Source organism: Rhododendron vialii, chromosome 5a, assembly GCF_030253575.1.
Source record: "Rhododendron vialii isolate Sample 1 chromosome 5a, ASM3025357v1".
Taxonomy (NCBI): domain Eukaryota; kingdom Viridiplantae; phylum Streptophyta; class Magnoliopsida; order Ericales; family Ericaceae; genus Rhododendron; species Rhododendron vialii.
In genome coordinates, this window is record NC_080561.1 from 13,992,999 (window position 1) to 14,008,258 (window position 15,260).

General features: G+C 38.6%; 2 protein-coding genes and 1 pseudogene across 2 annotated transcripts; 1 reads left to right on the forward strand and 2 right to left on the reverse strand.

The window, feature by feature from the left end:
• Positions 1-10,451: 10,451 nt before the first annotated feature.
• Positions 10,452-11,520, forward strand: LOC131327606 (uncharacterized). The gene is made up of 3 exons (XM_058360755.1): positions 10,452-11,231; positions 11,338-11,433; positions 11,515-11,520. The coding sequence occupies exons 1-3, from the start codon at positions 10,452-10,454 to the stop codon at positions 11,518-11,520; spliced, it is 882 nt and encodes a 293-aa protein (XP_058216738.1).
• Positions 11,521-12,157: 637 nt separating this feature from the next.
• Positions 12,158-14,979, reverse strand: LOC131325823 (small ribosomal subunit protein uS17). The gene is made up of 6 exons (XM_058358284.1): positions 14,829-14,979; positions 14,705-14,745; positions 14,489-14,589; positions 12,723-12,867; positions 12,541-12,630; positions 12,158-12,414 (listed from the first exon to the last, which is right to left on the reverse strand). Exons 1-6 carry the CDS (start codon positions 14,838-14,840, stop codon positions 12,324-12,326), a joined length of 480 nt encoding a protein of 159 aa, XP_058214267.1. The 5' UTR covers positions 14,841-14,979; the 3' UTR covers positions 12,158-12,323.
• Positions 13,706-13,807, reverse strand: LOC131328157 (small nucleolar RNA snoR100; annotated as a pseudogene).
• Positions 14,980-15,260: the final 281 nt, after the last annotated feature.

Consider the following 15,260-nt stretch of genomic DNA (forward strand, 5'->3'; position numbering starts at 1 on the left):
GCGAGCGGACTGCAAATGCTACTTGATTTGATGTCTAAAACACTTTTGTTTGTGTGTGTGTGTGTGTGTGTGTGTGAGAGAGAGAGAGAGAGAGAGAGAGAGATTAGACAGGCAATATAAATTCAATCGTGTATGCAGGAAATTATGAGAGATGCTACATACACTACACGGTTACACTACACGTTACACTACCTTTTTATGTGGAGCTCATTTTAGGTTTCAAAAAAATCCAGAAAAATATTCATAAATTCTAAAATATTATTTTATGGGGCTCTGTAAAAAATTAACTTCAACGGATATTGGTAAGTATTATTTCTAGATTCGTAGTGGCAAAACTGCACAATTAAGCAATTTCACACCTATGAATCCAGAAGTAGTACTTACCGACATTCATTGGAACTAATTTTTTATAGGACCCCATAAAACAATATTTTAAAATTTATCGGTATTTTTTTGGATTTTTTTGAGACTCAAAATAGGTTCCACATAAGATGTAATGTAACTATGTAGTGTAAAAAAGTAGTGTACCTATCTTTAGTGGGAAATTATAACAAACGACAAAGTGTGCCACTGACCTCTACAATTCCTAAGCATTTAACCCTCACAATGTGGATCATATTCTAACAATTATTTTGTACGTATATACAGATAATATGAATACTTTAGGTGTATCAGCATCTACATTATTACAACATATAGACATCATTTCAGAGTAACTAAACTAGAATTAAGATTACCAATTTATGTATCTCTCGAAATATTAAAAGTCAATTGAGATTGCCATAATTCCCACTTCATTACTGGCAATAGTACGACGCAGCCAATTGAATAGAGCTCTATCATCATACAAAAGACAAATCCGCAGACAGAAACATTTCACATGACATCACAATATCAATTCAGAAATGATATGAGTACATTAAATTTTGAACAAAATGAGCAACTCCGATCATCTTTGCGGGACCCGAAACGGGTCCAAAACGGATCTGTGCAAGCTGTTTGTACCAGTTTTGCTGTACCTCTAGCACAGTTGATATCAATTATACTACTTTAAAAGGCGGAATCACTAACCTGTTTTCTAGACTTTTGTTCCTTAAATGCCCGTACTAAGTAAAACGACATGTTCCACCCATCTGGTCCCCTTGTACAAACTCTTCATACCAGTTCGCTATTCCGCCAACCTGTCCCCAAGATAGAGACAAACTCGCTAGTGCTGCCATTTGCACAACAGCACAAGTGCAAGGATCTCACTCTAACTGGCTACATCGCCTTCCCACAACCTCTTCATCACTCCCGCATTGAACATCGAAGAAGCGCTCCAGGTAATTGTATTAGGCTCGCACAATTTGCTACTTTATCATAGTTGCGTTCTAATTTTTTGTTTTGACATTACTGTGACCATGGGGGGTTATATTTGTTTAATCTTACTCCGTTATCTTATTCTTATATAAGACGGGAGGCTTGGTGATTTTATTTTGCTTTCAATAGTACTCTTAAGATATGATTTAGTTACAACTTTCCCAGGTTGGGATATATCCTTATCCTCATTGTCAAACAGAATAATCTATAACCAAAAATCCACAAGTATTACAAAGGAAAGAAAACTACAGCAGAGACCATGTTGGAAATGCGGCAGACAGGAAGGAACTACGTGATTTTTTGACATCAAAAAAAAGTTGGAAGTATTCTACCCTACAGGTTTGTATCATAACTACAGAATATATCTCGAACTAAAGAACAAGAATGTGAGTTGAAACTTAAACTTAAAACACCATAAGATAACTAAAAATCATATACCATGTGCAATGCACATTCAATAGTACTAGTCCAAACTAAAAACACAAGCAGAAAAACTGGGTGTCACAGGTCCATTGCTTAAAACTCAGTCCACAAAGGGTTGTAATTACTCTAAGTATCAAGTCATACTCATACCAAGTTAAAAGTCAAGCCAATTTGAATTCAGGTTCAAGTAACAATGAGAAAATACCACAAGCTCAATTTCCAATAAAGTCAGAAGAGATGATAACTAGAAAAGATAAAAAAAAAAAAAAAAATAGCTTGCCTCAAGATTGAACTTCTGATGGATGGCAGTACGGCTGGGATATGAGAACCAGGGTGTAAGGCAGTTCGATCCAAAAAAGGCATTACGAATTACGTATAGAGCAGAGTAAGGCAAGCAGTGATTTGCAAAAGTCCTGGGACAGAAGCCAAGCCTCTCGACATTGCCTCCATAAAGCACACATGGGGCCACAATTCCAAGGAGGCCCATTAAATATCAACTTAACACACACAGAGAGAGAGAGAGAGAGAGAGAGAGAGAGAGAGAGAGCAATAGTGAACTAAAGATTAGAGAGCAACTTATCCAAGAGGTCAAGATGATTCAAAGTTAACTACGTCTCAGCCAGTTAGATTTGGAGCAAAAAAAACTAAGTTCTCCAATTCTAAGTTTCTAACATATGGACTGGGTAAACAACTAGAGACGGCTCAGACAAAGTCAATTTATTTGATCAAGCATAAAAAATTATTTGATCAGTTCAAACATTTAAAACAAAATATCATTTGTGCAAGGATGAGAATCATTAGATAGACTATTAATGACATCAAACTTTAGTCCATCTAGCGCTTTTAGAACAGATTGGAATGTTTACAGGTCACCTTGTATACATATATATATTATCAAAGAACATTTATCCTATTTCGACAGGAAGAAAATTCAATGCAGATGTAAGACTGAAGACAACAATTTCAAGTTTCTTGAGTCAGATATGAACATTCATCTACCATTTATCTGGTAAGAATAGACCATTATAGGAAGTTGGGTGCAAAAGTAGATTGATTGCTAGGAAAAACGACTAGTTTTCAGTTTATAACCGACCAAATTACACAAAATCTGATTATACGTGTTACTCCAACCACTATGGCAATATTTATCATAACCAAATATGTCACAAATACACTTGTTGGACAAATCACACCCTTATAGTGCATACCACATATCAGCAAACAAAAAGGGTATTTAGAGAAGGATAGGGTCAATTTCTCTTCCATGATTCAATCACCGTAATAAACTTTACCCTCTTACCATAAATTCCACTACAACTAATAGCAATAATCTTCATAATTGTATCTTTCATAAATTTTCAGATTTGAATAAATGGATATGCCCTGACTTATGCATCTCTTGATCCAACATAAAGCAATAGCACCAAGTCCTAACGCCTCCCCCATTCCACATTGTAATGCAATTAAATTCACAAGCCATTCAAATCCAACTATTATATGCACATCCATACTACAGGCAGCAATACGCTATTAGCCACAATGGAGAATTAACATTGGTACTACCGTATTAACATCTAAAAACCAGATCTAGATGGGAAACTAGGCTCCGTTTGGATAGCTTTGCATCTCAAAATGAAGGGGTTTGACCTTATTGTCTAATGATAATAAGTTAAACCCGTATCTGATACTTTACAAATGAACTTTTGACATCAAATTCAAGAATTTTTCGCAATCAATTTGAATTACTACATAGATCCTTCATGTTAAGGGCTGTAACCATACAAGGATCTCAAACAAAATACATCTCTTATACCTCTAACCCATCCTTCATTAAAGTTTCACAAGCCACCTATAGCTAAACCTCTAAATTATTAATTGTAATCACTAACTAATTACCTTCATACATAATTCACATCTATCCAAATGAAGTCTAAATTAAAGAATCCGTCAACATTGAGCGTCAAATTCATAAAAGCTTATCCTTTTCACCCCAAGAATCTTGAAAACTACTGAAAACTGCACAAAAAGAGGAAAATAAGACAACAAAATTCAAAGAGAAACTCACAAACCTCGAGATCCATCCTTTACAGAAGTTTAACAATCCACCTATAGCAAAAACCCTAAACTATTTATCCTAATCACCAATTAATTACCTTCATTTGCAATTCACACCTATCCATATAGAGTCTAAATTGCAAATACCCATCAACATTGAGCGTCAAATTCTTAGAGCTTACCCTTTTCAGCACAACAAAACTTCACGAAACCAGAACAAAATAGGAAAATAAGAAGAAAACAAAACACTAAAAAGAAACTCACAAACTTCGAGATCTCTGATACGCTGGAGTCCCACTGAAAGCATCTCCAATAGCCTCAATGAGATTCTAAACAAATTAACTAGAAAATACATATTCACCGCCATCTCTACCCACCGTCTGACTGGAAATCTTGCCGGAATCATACGCCCAAATCACAGACACACCATGACCAACCAAACCACAAATCCATCTCTCTCTCTCTCACACACACACACACACAAATCCACAAATCAAAATGTAAAACCCTACTGGAAACTGAAATTGAAAACCCACAAACCCACAGATTGAAAACCCAGCCGGAATTTGGCGCCGGAGGTAAAGAGAGAGAGAGAGAGAGAGAGGGAGGGAGGGAGGGAGCGAGAGTAACGAGAGGAGACTGCTGTCGAGGCTATTGGAGATGCTGAAAGCGGCGCATGGGCTCACCGACCACGCTCCCGTGCCCCAGTGGCAGCCCACTGGCCGTCCAGCCGTAGGCGGGTCCTTTTGGAGGAGATTGTTTTGTCGGTGTCGCAGCAGGCGGAGGGGCGGTGATTGGCTTGGTGGGTTTCTTGTCATCGTCTGAGGGTAGGAGGGGGCTTGATTCTTCGAGATTTGCATTGGAGACTGGGAGGGATACTGGAGAAGAAGAGAGAGAGATATTAACGTGTGAGGGGAGGGAGGGAGAGAAGCCCATAGTGAGGGATACCGGAGAAGTAGGGAGAGAGAGAGAGAGATTAACGTGTGAGGGGGACGGAGGGAGAGAAGCGCAGTTTTGGATTCAAAATTAAGACGTATGACAGATGAGTCCGGCTCCTCTCCGATCCTCGCGAAATTGGAGGATTCTCTGATTTCAATTCAATAGTCAGGATTATCCCAGTATCTCCGGCCCCAAAACTCATTTGGTATTTTACGGACACCCAGTTACTTTCTAAATATTTCCCAATTGAGCAATGCTACGCTTACAACATTTCATTACAACGTGTATACAACATGTTGACGTGGCACTGGATGGAATGTTGTAAGTTGGTGGGAACCAGTGCCACGTCAGCATGTTGTATACATGTTGTAATGGAATGTTGTAAGCGTAGCATTCCTGTTCCCAATTATCACATTCCAGGCACCAATTTGTCAAATTCCAAACATTAGTAAAATTTCATATCGTAACTATAATAATAGGGGCAAGTTCAAAAACCTATCAGATTCACAAAGTTAATCAAAGAACCCATTTTGTATTTCTTTTAAAATTATTTTTTTTGTAAAAATTACTTACTCCTACGATTTCTTTCTAATTTCCATAACTGAATCTTAATTTCAACTTTCTTACATACAAGAACAACTACATCAATGAGCACATGACACAGTACGAAGCACACGTGGAAATACACTAATATCAGTAAAAAAATTCATCATAAGATAATATTAGGAAAAAAAAACCATGTGAAAGGAAAAAAATTACTCATATAATATATTAGTAAAAAATTCTCATGAGCTATATGATATCGGTCAAAAAAAATCCTCATGGGCTATATAAAAAAAGTTTTTCAGAGGTAGGCTTGATGAGAGAAGACGCTGTTCAAAAAAATTAATGAATTTTTTGTAACTTCGAAGATTAATGAATTTTTTTCGCCTTTCAAAAAAAAGGAGGAGGAAAGACACTTATGTAATTAAGAAATATTTGGAGAGTAATAGGGTGCCCGTAGAATATCATATGATCTTTGGGGCTTAAGTTACTAGGGTAATCTTGACCATTGAATTGGAATTGGAGGATCCTCCAATTCTCTATGGATCGGAGGGGAGAGCCAGACTCCCTCTCTTTTGCTCAACAAACCAAAGATAGACGGTGCCCCCGCCGCTATCCCTGCTCCGGGCTAATCACCAATCTCTGCCTACATGCGCTTCCTTCAAACAACGAACCAACAACAATCACTGCTTCCTCCCCCCCTAATCACTGTCTCTTTTAAGTAAGCTCTTGATTCCAGAAGTCGTATTTTCATAGTTTCACCGTATTTCAATATTTCGTTTAGGGTTTTGTGACAATGAAGATGGAATCGGGAAGTTGGCTAATTTGTGGTATATGGTTCATGTTATCTCTTTTGAGTGCTTTGGGTGCTTTTAGTTCTTTCCAATTGAGTGAGTTCTGTTGCCCTTGGCCTTGAGGCAATTTTACGGATAATTTTTTTTTTGAGTGAGTTCTGTATGATCAAAAAAAATTAGTGAGGTTTATCTGTGTAATTAGGGAAAAAAATGTTTGGAGTCGTGCGACGCACCCACTTTTAGCAGTGCGGAGGTTATGGTTATGCCCTTTTCGGTTAATGCGTTCCATGATATGGTTATCTTTGAACTCTATGATAATGCACTTGAGATAAATTTCAATGAAAGTATTACATTCAATGAAGTATTGCTTAAGATAATGCACACGAATTTAAAATTCAAACATCTCACTGCCTCTCAAACCTTTTTTATTTTTCTTTCTAGGAATGAAGCTATGACTGAGCTGTGATGTGAAATTACTTGAGGTAATTTCTTTGAAATTATTTTCCTGCATAATACGGGTTTGTTTATCTTACAGTTCATTTTCTGACCCTATGTGACTATAGTTTGCAAGAATGAATCTGCGTACGTCTGTATCTATTTCTTGTCACTAATATAAAAGAGGTAAAGAAGTTTGTGCCTCATGATCTTCACTGATACAAACCATGGATGGTTTATTTTTAAAACTTCCTTCGGACCCAACATTCTTTCTTTTTACTAGAAAAATGTCCACAATATTGCGTCGATAACATTACGTCAATTGTTACGATGATTTCTGCATTTAGTAAAAACTGAAAATGATAACTTTTGTATATGAAATGATGCTAGCATAACATTCTGGACACTTACCTGAAAAATTAATAATTTGGACTTTGGAGTATGTTTTATTTTTCCAAGTAATGCAGTGACAATTGTGTCATGAAACTTTGCAGCAGAATAAGCCATAGAACCCACCATCAAAACCACGGGCACGTTGAGAACGATGAATTGTGGCAACCGGTAAGTCAATTCATCTTCTCAGTTGCATACTTTAGATGCTTTGATACATCATACATTGTGAATTCTATCGTTCTTTTTCCTTTATTTTTAGTTGTCTGAAAAGATCTATAAGAGTCTAGAATCTGGATAATGTCACGCGAATGTTGAGGTTCACTTTGCCTTTCCCTTTGCTTCCGTACCCCATATATCTAGTGAGCCTACTACCAGATTGTCAAATGTGTCAAATTTTGAGCTTATGAACCACAAGTTTTGTAAAGTTTTAACAGTATTCCGACCTTCAGTTTTTGTTCAGTGGAGTCGAAGCCCTGGAAAAATAGGTTCTCATTACAATCCTAACAGCGATTTGTTCGAGCCAAGCTATAAAAAGACATGATCACCTCCACCATGTGTTGGACTGCCATGGTTGCACTGCTGGTTGGTCCATCCTTTGTCCAGTCCAATTGCTCAAACTCTATGGCATCCCATATTGGGTTCGTTTCAGTCCCTTAGTTCTTTTTATTATTATTATTATTATTATTATTATTATTATTTCTTTCCTTGATTTGGATATCAAAACCCCTCTCAAATTGGGATTTACAACAACATAATACAGCCGCAGTAATTTCTAAATGCAGCATCTGTTTCCCTTGCAAAATTCGGTAAGCATATTCATGAATTTGTAGTAGTTTGACTCATTTGTTGAGAAGGGGAATACTTATTGAGTTTAATTGACATTGGCTATGGTCCTTGGGATTTGCGTTGCTTTTCGAGGTTAGAGTGTTGCATCTTTTGCTCTTCTTCGACACAGATGTCGTGTTCTCTCCTGTTATTTCATCGGGTGCCGCTTCTCTGATTGGGGTATCTATTTGTCTCTCATCTTGGCCAGCTGGGATGCCGTTTATCTTTCGGGACTGCTTTGTCATTGGGCTCATTTAATTAGTTGCTTTTTCTGCTGCATTTGCTTTTGTTGGTTGCATTTGTTGTAGTGCCTTTGTTTTGCTGATTGTTTTTTGTTGTCATCTATTTTTATTATACACATAAATAGATATAATGATGTGGCCAATTTTCTAGCTGGTAAAATATCTCTTTCATCTATTTTTATTAAACACATAAATATATATAATGTTGTGGCCGATTTCTAGCTAGTGTGGAATGCACAATTTTATAGATCACGCCAAGCAAAACTAAAATGTTTATGCAAAAGGTTTAGTTGGTGGTGGTTTCAGCTGGGAACCCTTGAGAAGGCTGCAGTAGCAAGCTTATGAGGTTTTGTTTGCACACTAAATTTGAGTTTCAATTGTTTGTCATCTTTATGAACGGTTTGTATATTGGTTGTATTGTCTAGGGACTGAGATATTGATGGGGATGTGTTTGGATAGTTTCATGGAAATGATGATCTAAGGTTTATTTACTTCTTTGAAGGTTTGTTTAGGAATACTTTCGGGTAGAGCCATTAGCCTATTATGTTCTCAAACTTGGTGTCTTTGGTCGATATACTTGCCATTGAGTGACTTACAATTTTCTTGCATAATTCGGTTTAACATGAAATTGACTACTTCGAAATTAATTGCTTGCTTTGGTGGAGTACATAGGGATGACGGTTGCATGATTGCACGAGCATGGAGGCTGAATTTCGGTGGGTTAGCCCCTAGACTCGAATACATCTAGGGACAAGGACCGACTCAAGTAGAAATAGGGGGCTGAAAGCGGTGAATCTGATCAAAGAAAACCAGCTCCTCATCACCTTCATAGCAATCTGATCGAGGAATGCAAGATCATGATGTATTGTAGTAACAGGCTAATAGCTCTAAAAAAAAAAAAAAAATGAGAGGGCAACAAAGTGACTGATGTCTTGGAAGGTATAGGAATGGAACGGAAAGAAATGGTTTCCTTTGAAACCCCACAGCTCTTTGTTTCACAAGAAAAATCTCCTTGCAATGGATAGTGCAGGGGTTATATTTGAAAGGCCATGTGACGACCTCTGTTTCGTTTTTGTTTTGTTCCTGTCTTTTGTGTTTTTGTTTTGGTCATGTCCTCTTATGGTTGTGTTGTGTGTTGTATTGCTTTGGTTGTTGGCTTCAATCAAAATGGAAGAGAAAGTGAGTGGATGCACAATATGAATTCAAGTAGAAATCCAATCTGATTGTAATACATTCCTATCTTAAATACACTCTAAATTTGTAAGTAGTGTTGTCGGCACAAGTAATTGGTTGGTTTTTCGTGTGATAAAATTATGTTAGTATGTGCCTTTGGGCACGATCAATTTGCTCACACCAAACTAAGGTAACTCGAATATGTTTGGGTTATTGTTTTTTGCATAGTTGAATTCGTTGGGTAGTGGTTGATATATTGCACGTGAATTCAGCGTTTATTTGTGCATGTGTGCCGATCATTCGACCTGTAGCGTTAGTTGTCTTCAAAATGTATTGCGCCGTGTCTTCAGGCACGGACATTCGCTTGTACACCATATGTCAAATGCTAAGTGAATTGCTATCGAGTACGATATTTATAACGATATTAACTGTGACTTACTAGAACCACGAAGATGTACAAAATAGTACTCCCTCCCTCCATTTTCAAGTATCCAGCTTCGTAACTCCGACTTATTAAGGATACATCATAATTATACTTTTACTCACTAATTTTTCAAAATAGAATCTACTTTAAGGGGCAAAATAAAAAATGTACCCACTTTTATCTACTAACTTTACAAAATGGACACTTATTAAGGGACAACCCAAATTGAAATATTGGACTCTAAAAGAGGGACAGAGGGAGTGCTTAAAAGTACGTCATTGTTTAGAAAACGTGATTCGAAGGCAAAATAGAGTAGAAAAACAATGAGAAGAGAACAAGTATTTCAAAAAGTTCCTAAAACGTCTCTGAAATAGTATTTCTTGAGAGTTTGTTCCTCTTCTATGAGACTTGTCTATTTTGGAAACTGTTCCCAAAGAGTTCTATTGCTTGCGGCATAACTAGTATTTCAGCTTGATACAGATCAACCTACACAAAACCCATTCTTCAGTGAAATCGTTGGTTTTCCCCTACGGCTGCCTGTCTTTTTAAGCTATTTGTGTACTTTTTGTTGTATTATTTTCTTTTATGTTTCTTGTATCCAGTGGAGTCCTTCGTTCTTGTACTGATCTTTCGTAGCTGCCATATATGATACTCCTATGATATTATATGTTTCATGTTCTCAAAAAAAGGAAGTCGTTTCCCGCTCTGGATAATCTTACCAAGCAGAGAAAGAAATGAACAGGTAGGGTGAGGGTATGTAAAAATGGTTTGGCAACAAAGGAAAATCTTTTCAGAAGGAGGTGTGCAGAGTCCCCCATCTGTCCTTTCTGTAACGATTGCGTGGAAATGGTGGAACATATGCTAACCCAGTGTGCTTGGACTAGACCAGTTTGGATTGGCAGCAACTTGATCTCTAAGGTATCCCCTGAGAAATGCCCATCTATGTTGATTTGGTCTTCTGGTATCACTGACAAGTGCTCCAGTCTCAAAGAAGCCTCAGAGGTGATTAGTAAGTTGGCTTTCCAAGCTTGGCACATTTGGAAGGAAAGAAATGACTTCGTGTTCGATCATCTGGAGGTAAACCCTCTGTCTACTGTGGTTAGAGCTTCAAAGGCTCAAACTGAATTTGAATTACTCTCGGCTATTCAGAGAGAGGTTTTGGAACACAGTGATGCTCCCCCTTCTGCCAGTCTGGCCTGGAGAAAACCAATCCCTGGTAGCCTGAAAATTAATTGTGATGTCGCTATTCCCCTGGGTAGTGAAAAAGGTACAGCAGCAATGGTGGTCCGTAATGAAGTAGGTGAGCTGGTTGATGGTTCGACCGCTACCTTTCCAGTCTCTTCGGTTTTACAGGGAGAGCTAGAAGCGATTACGAGGGCGCGTTACATGGTTGAAGGCCTAAAAGTTAGCCCAGTCATGATTGAATCGGACAACAGGAGGGTCATTGAACTCTGTCTCAAAACTCGTGCTCCCATGGCCCCATGGGAAGTTTTTGAAATAGTAATGGACATAAGGAAGCTGATGAAGCAGAAGAATTTGAAGGTGGAATGGGTGAAGAGATCGGGCAACAAGATTGCTCACCAAGTGGCAGCATGGGCATCAAAAGGACAACTTCAACCTGACTGGGTATCTACAACACCACCACCCACCCACCCCCACCCCCCCCCCCCCCCCCCCCCCCCCATGGGAAGTTTTTGAAATAGTAATGGACATAAGGACGCTGATGAAGCAGAAGAATTTGAAGGTGGAATGGGTGAAGAGATTGGGGAACAAGATTGCTCACCAAGTGACAGCATGGGCATCAAAAGGACAACTTCAACCTGACTGGGTATCTACAACCCCCCCCCCCCCCCCCCCCCCCCCCCCGGTTTCTTTGTTGTATTCAGATGTTTTTATTTCTGAGTTGTAGCCCTGAGGGCCTTTCTGATCAAAAAATAAAGAAAAAAGGGTGACGACAAGGGAAAATTCAATATCTTTTTCCTACCTACATGCTGATAGAGATGTCGTAGAGAGAGTTCATTCGATCAACCATAACAATTTCACAGTTTTGGCTACTCAACCATCTCCGTCCATATATCCCCTTTCGCATCAGTACAAGCAAAAAAATTCTGCACGGTTTATTATTTTGGAGGAATTCTAAAACATGAACTGTTATCAACTTGGGCTCAAGAACGATCCAAAATTGGGCAAAACTGTGATGGTTCCAAAGCTGTAACCATTTTCTACTACATGCTCATTAATCACATTACATATGCCTGAAAAAACCAATTTATGACAATCGGGTGCCAACCCTCAGGAAATAGTTCGACGTGTCACTCAAATGGTAAGAAATCAGTCAACACGCCAACGTCTACAACTGAAGACAGACAGTGTTCACTCTATATAACCAGACCACAACTTTTAGTGTCATGATGATCTCAATCAATTAACCCCTTTGGCATCAAAACAAAGATGGCACTTCATAGCCACTTCTTTGATAACAATTACCAGGCAAAACAGACAAATTTCACAACTATACCACAAGGAAGTTTACTACTGATGGAAGAAGGAAATAATCCAAAACTTGTTCACTCAAGACCAAAATCTGGCCACGTACAAATGTTCAAAACTTCCAATAAAAAATAAAGGGAAAAGTGCCGTCGAACTGACATACCACAATCTAATGCCAAGGTCTGCCACACGCTACATTAGCACTAAAGAAAATAACTCCACCAAAACTCACATCGCGGTAAATGCCTTCTTCCCACTACCAGAAGAACCAGCTGGAATCACCTTCAGCACGTTAAACCTCACTGTCTTTGACAATGGCCTGCAAAATGGAGCACAACCACTTCCTGAGAAAAGCAGTTTTCTTTCCTCTTTTTTTTTTGATTGGGGACAAAAAGGAAGCAGTTTTTACAAAATAATACAAACATCATAAAATTCCAAAACTGACCTGCACTGGCCGATAGTAATATGGTCTCCCTCCTTCACACGGAAGCATGGTGATACGTGAGCTGGAATGTTAGAATGCCTCTTTTCGTACCTAATAAAAATCAACATCAAACAAGTAAAAAATTTAAGCTCAAGAGTGGAGAGAGAACGACAACAAAAAAAGAAAAAGACAATCAGCTTTACCTCTGGTACTTCTTGACATAATGGAGGTAGTTCCGTCGAACAATTATTGTTCTCACCATCTTCGCACTGTGACAGGTTCCAGAGATTATACGACCCCTGATTGACACATTCCCAGTGAAGGGGCATTTCTTGTCAATATAAGTTCCTGCAAACAGAGAAATAACAATAATTACTACATACTTGTAACACCATCAGACCAGGAAAGATTGACTACTTCTACAATGATGACCTCCCTCATGCCAATATTAGCAAAACACACTACACCACAATAAAGCCCTGACTGATGTAATCAACATTCAACCAGGCTTCTTTCCCATACCCAAAAATGTAGGGCCTACCGGGACGAAAAGGGGGAGGGGGGTGTGTCACCAGAGCTTATCGAAGCACTTCACTGGAAACTAACATAGGATAAACCCTGGGAGACGAAGTATAAAATGGGGGGAGATGACAGTTAGTTCAACCTAGCCTCCAATCCCATTAAACAAAGACACTTCAAGAACATATGCTGCAAACATTTCGATAACCCAACAAATGTGGCTCGACATAATCTCCCTACAGTAACACAAAGCATGCCAACTTATGGCAGTGTATAGTCCATAGGATTCCATCTATTTCTATTTTTGAAATCCATCCTCTTGAAGATTGAGGCTTCACTTTGGTTTGGCGTACGCCCATCCCTTCAAGCAAAAACCATTTCACCACAAGAAAATGCCAAATTGCATCCGTAGAAGTAAGAAGGGACACCACTAAGGTCAAACCTCCTTTCAAGAAAAAAATTCAAAATTTTTCATAAATTAAAAGAGCTCATTGATATCTAGTACACAACAACAACAACAACAACAACAACAACAATAACAGAACCCATATAGTCCTCAATCATTAGGGGTATGGGCAGGGGAAGATTACAGACAGACCTAACCTTTGGCAAAATGCACAAAGTGGCTGCACTCAAAATACCACTGAAACAGTGGCCCCCCTATACCTGTTTTGCTGCAGAATCATGCCCCAAAATCAAAGCCGAATAGCATCAGAGAGGGCAGGCCTAGAGACCCAATTCAATTTATGTGCACATTACCATGATATCTAGTAAATTGTTGAAAAAAATTCAATTTTTCTTGAAAAAATTGTATTATTTCTAAGTCACCATTTTGTGACTGGACAAAGATTTTGGAAAAAAAGGGAGTAATTTATTGTGTGGCCCTTGTATCTAATGACATGAGAACAATTTATTGCAGCCCTTGTTTCTAAAGAAATAAAAATACAATAAAACAATATGGTGCTGATAACAGTCACAAATTCTCCCAAACATAAGATACCAAAATTCAACATCTAGTATTTTCTTATTTAGTTTTCCTTGGCAACCACACGATGCCCTGGTCTGTTTCTGATATAACACTATCAAGTCATAATTCTCAGTGTTCTAACGCCTAGGCCGACCAATCCCCACCTAGGTGGTGCTCCGACACCTAGATTAGGCAGCTGACTAGTAGGCGCCTTCCTCTGCCCAACTAGCACCTACAGATTTATAGAACATTAATAATTCTGAACCACTAAGAAATGAAAATGAAGCTCCGGACCAACTAATTTCCCAAACTCATTTTCCACACACATCGAAACAACAAAACAAACAACTGGCCATAAAGACATGACACGTCTTACATCAGCCAAACAATACCACTGAAAGTACAATCAAACATACCAAATTTCACATAATATAACCAACAAGAATGATTTCTTATTCAAAACATTAGCATTATAGTTTGTACCATCAATTGCTTCTCTGGGAGTCTTGAACCCCAAGCCGACATTCTTGAAATACCGATTGCCTCCCTTTCCAGGCCTCTTCCCCTTTCCTGTTTTCTTCGAGCTGCAAATACATCAATTACAATAACCGTGCTAAATCCTCTAAACCTCATTATAAAACAAAAAAAAATCTACAAATATCATACGGGAGACACAAATGAAACTATACAAAATGGTACCTAAGGAACACCTTTGGCTGCTTCAAGAAAGCCTTCTCCGTCTGTATACAAACGCATATCGATCAGGAACATTAGAGGGGGGGGGGGGGGGAGGGGGGCGTTAGAGAGAGAGAGAGAGGTATACCTGTTCAGCCATGGTTGAGTGCGGGGAGCTGCAGAAAGGCAGATGGGATGGGAGGAGGAAGTGGGAGAGAGGCTGGAACGAAACCCTAGCGCAGCAGCAGAGCAAGAGCAAGTTTGATGTAGAGAAACGTTTATACTAGAATATAATAATGAAACCCTAGAGTGCCGCAATGACGAGATTACCCTTTTTTGCTTAGGTTTTGATATGGTTACGGGTCGGGTTTGCCCGTGGGAAAATGGGTTGACCGTGTGGATTTGAAATGCCCTGGGAGTTCATACGTCACTGGTTCGATTCCCTGGGCTGCCTTTCTCCAAATCTTTTCTTTATCATTCCGAAGTATAAAAAAAGAAAAAGAAAAAGAAAAAGGAGGAGCTACTAGGTGAGGACGTGAAGTTGAAGTTTTCTTTCCTCTAGGATAATAAAAAAAAAAAG

Coding starts and splice junctions, on each gene's coding strand:
- LOC131327606 (XM_058360755.1), top strand. CDS start 10,452: ATGGTGGAACATATGCTAACCCAGTGTGCTTGGACTAGACCAGTTTGG. Junction 11,232..11,337: donor GACAACTTCAACCTGACTGG/GTATCTACAACA, acceptor CTGATGAAGCAG/AAGAATTTGAAGGTGGAATG.
- LOC131325823 (XM_058358284.1), bottom strand. Junction 14,590..14,704: donor CAGCCAAAGGTGTTCCTTAG/GTACCATTTTGT, acceptor ATGTATTTGCAG/CTCGAAGAAAACAGGAAAGG. Junction 12,868..14,488: donor TCCCAGAGAAGCAATTGATG/GTACAAACTATA, acceptor CTCTGTTTGCAG/GAACTTATATTGACAAGAAA.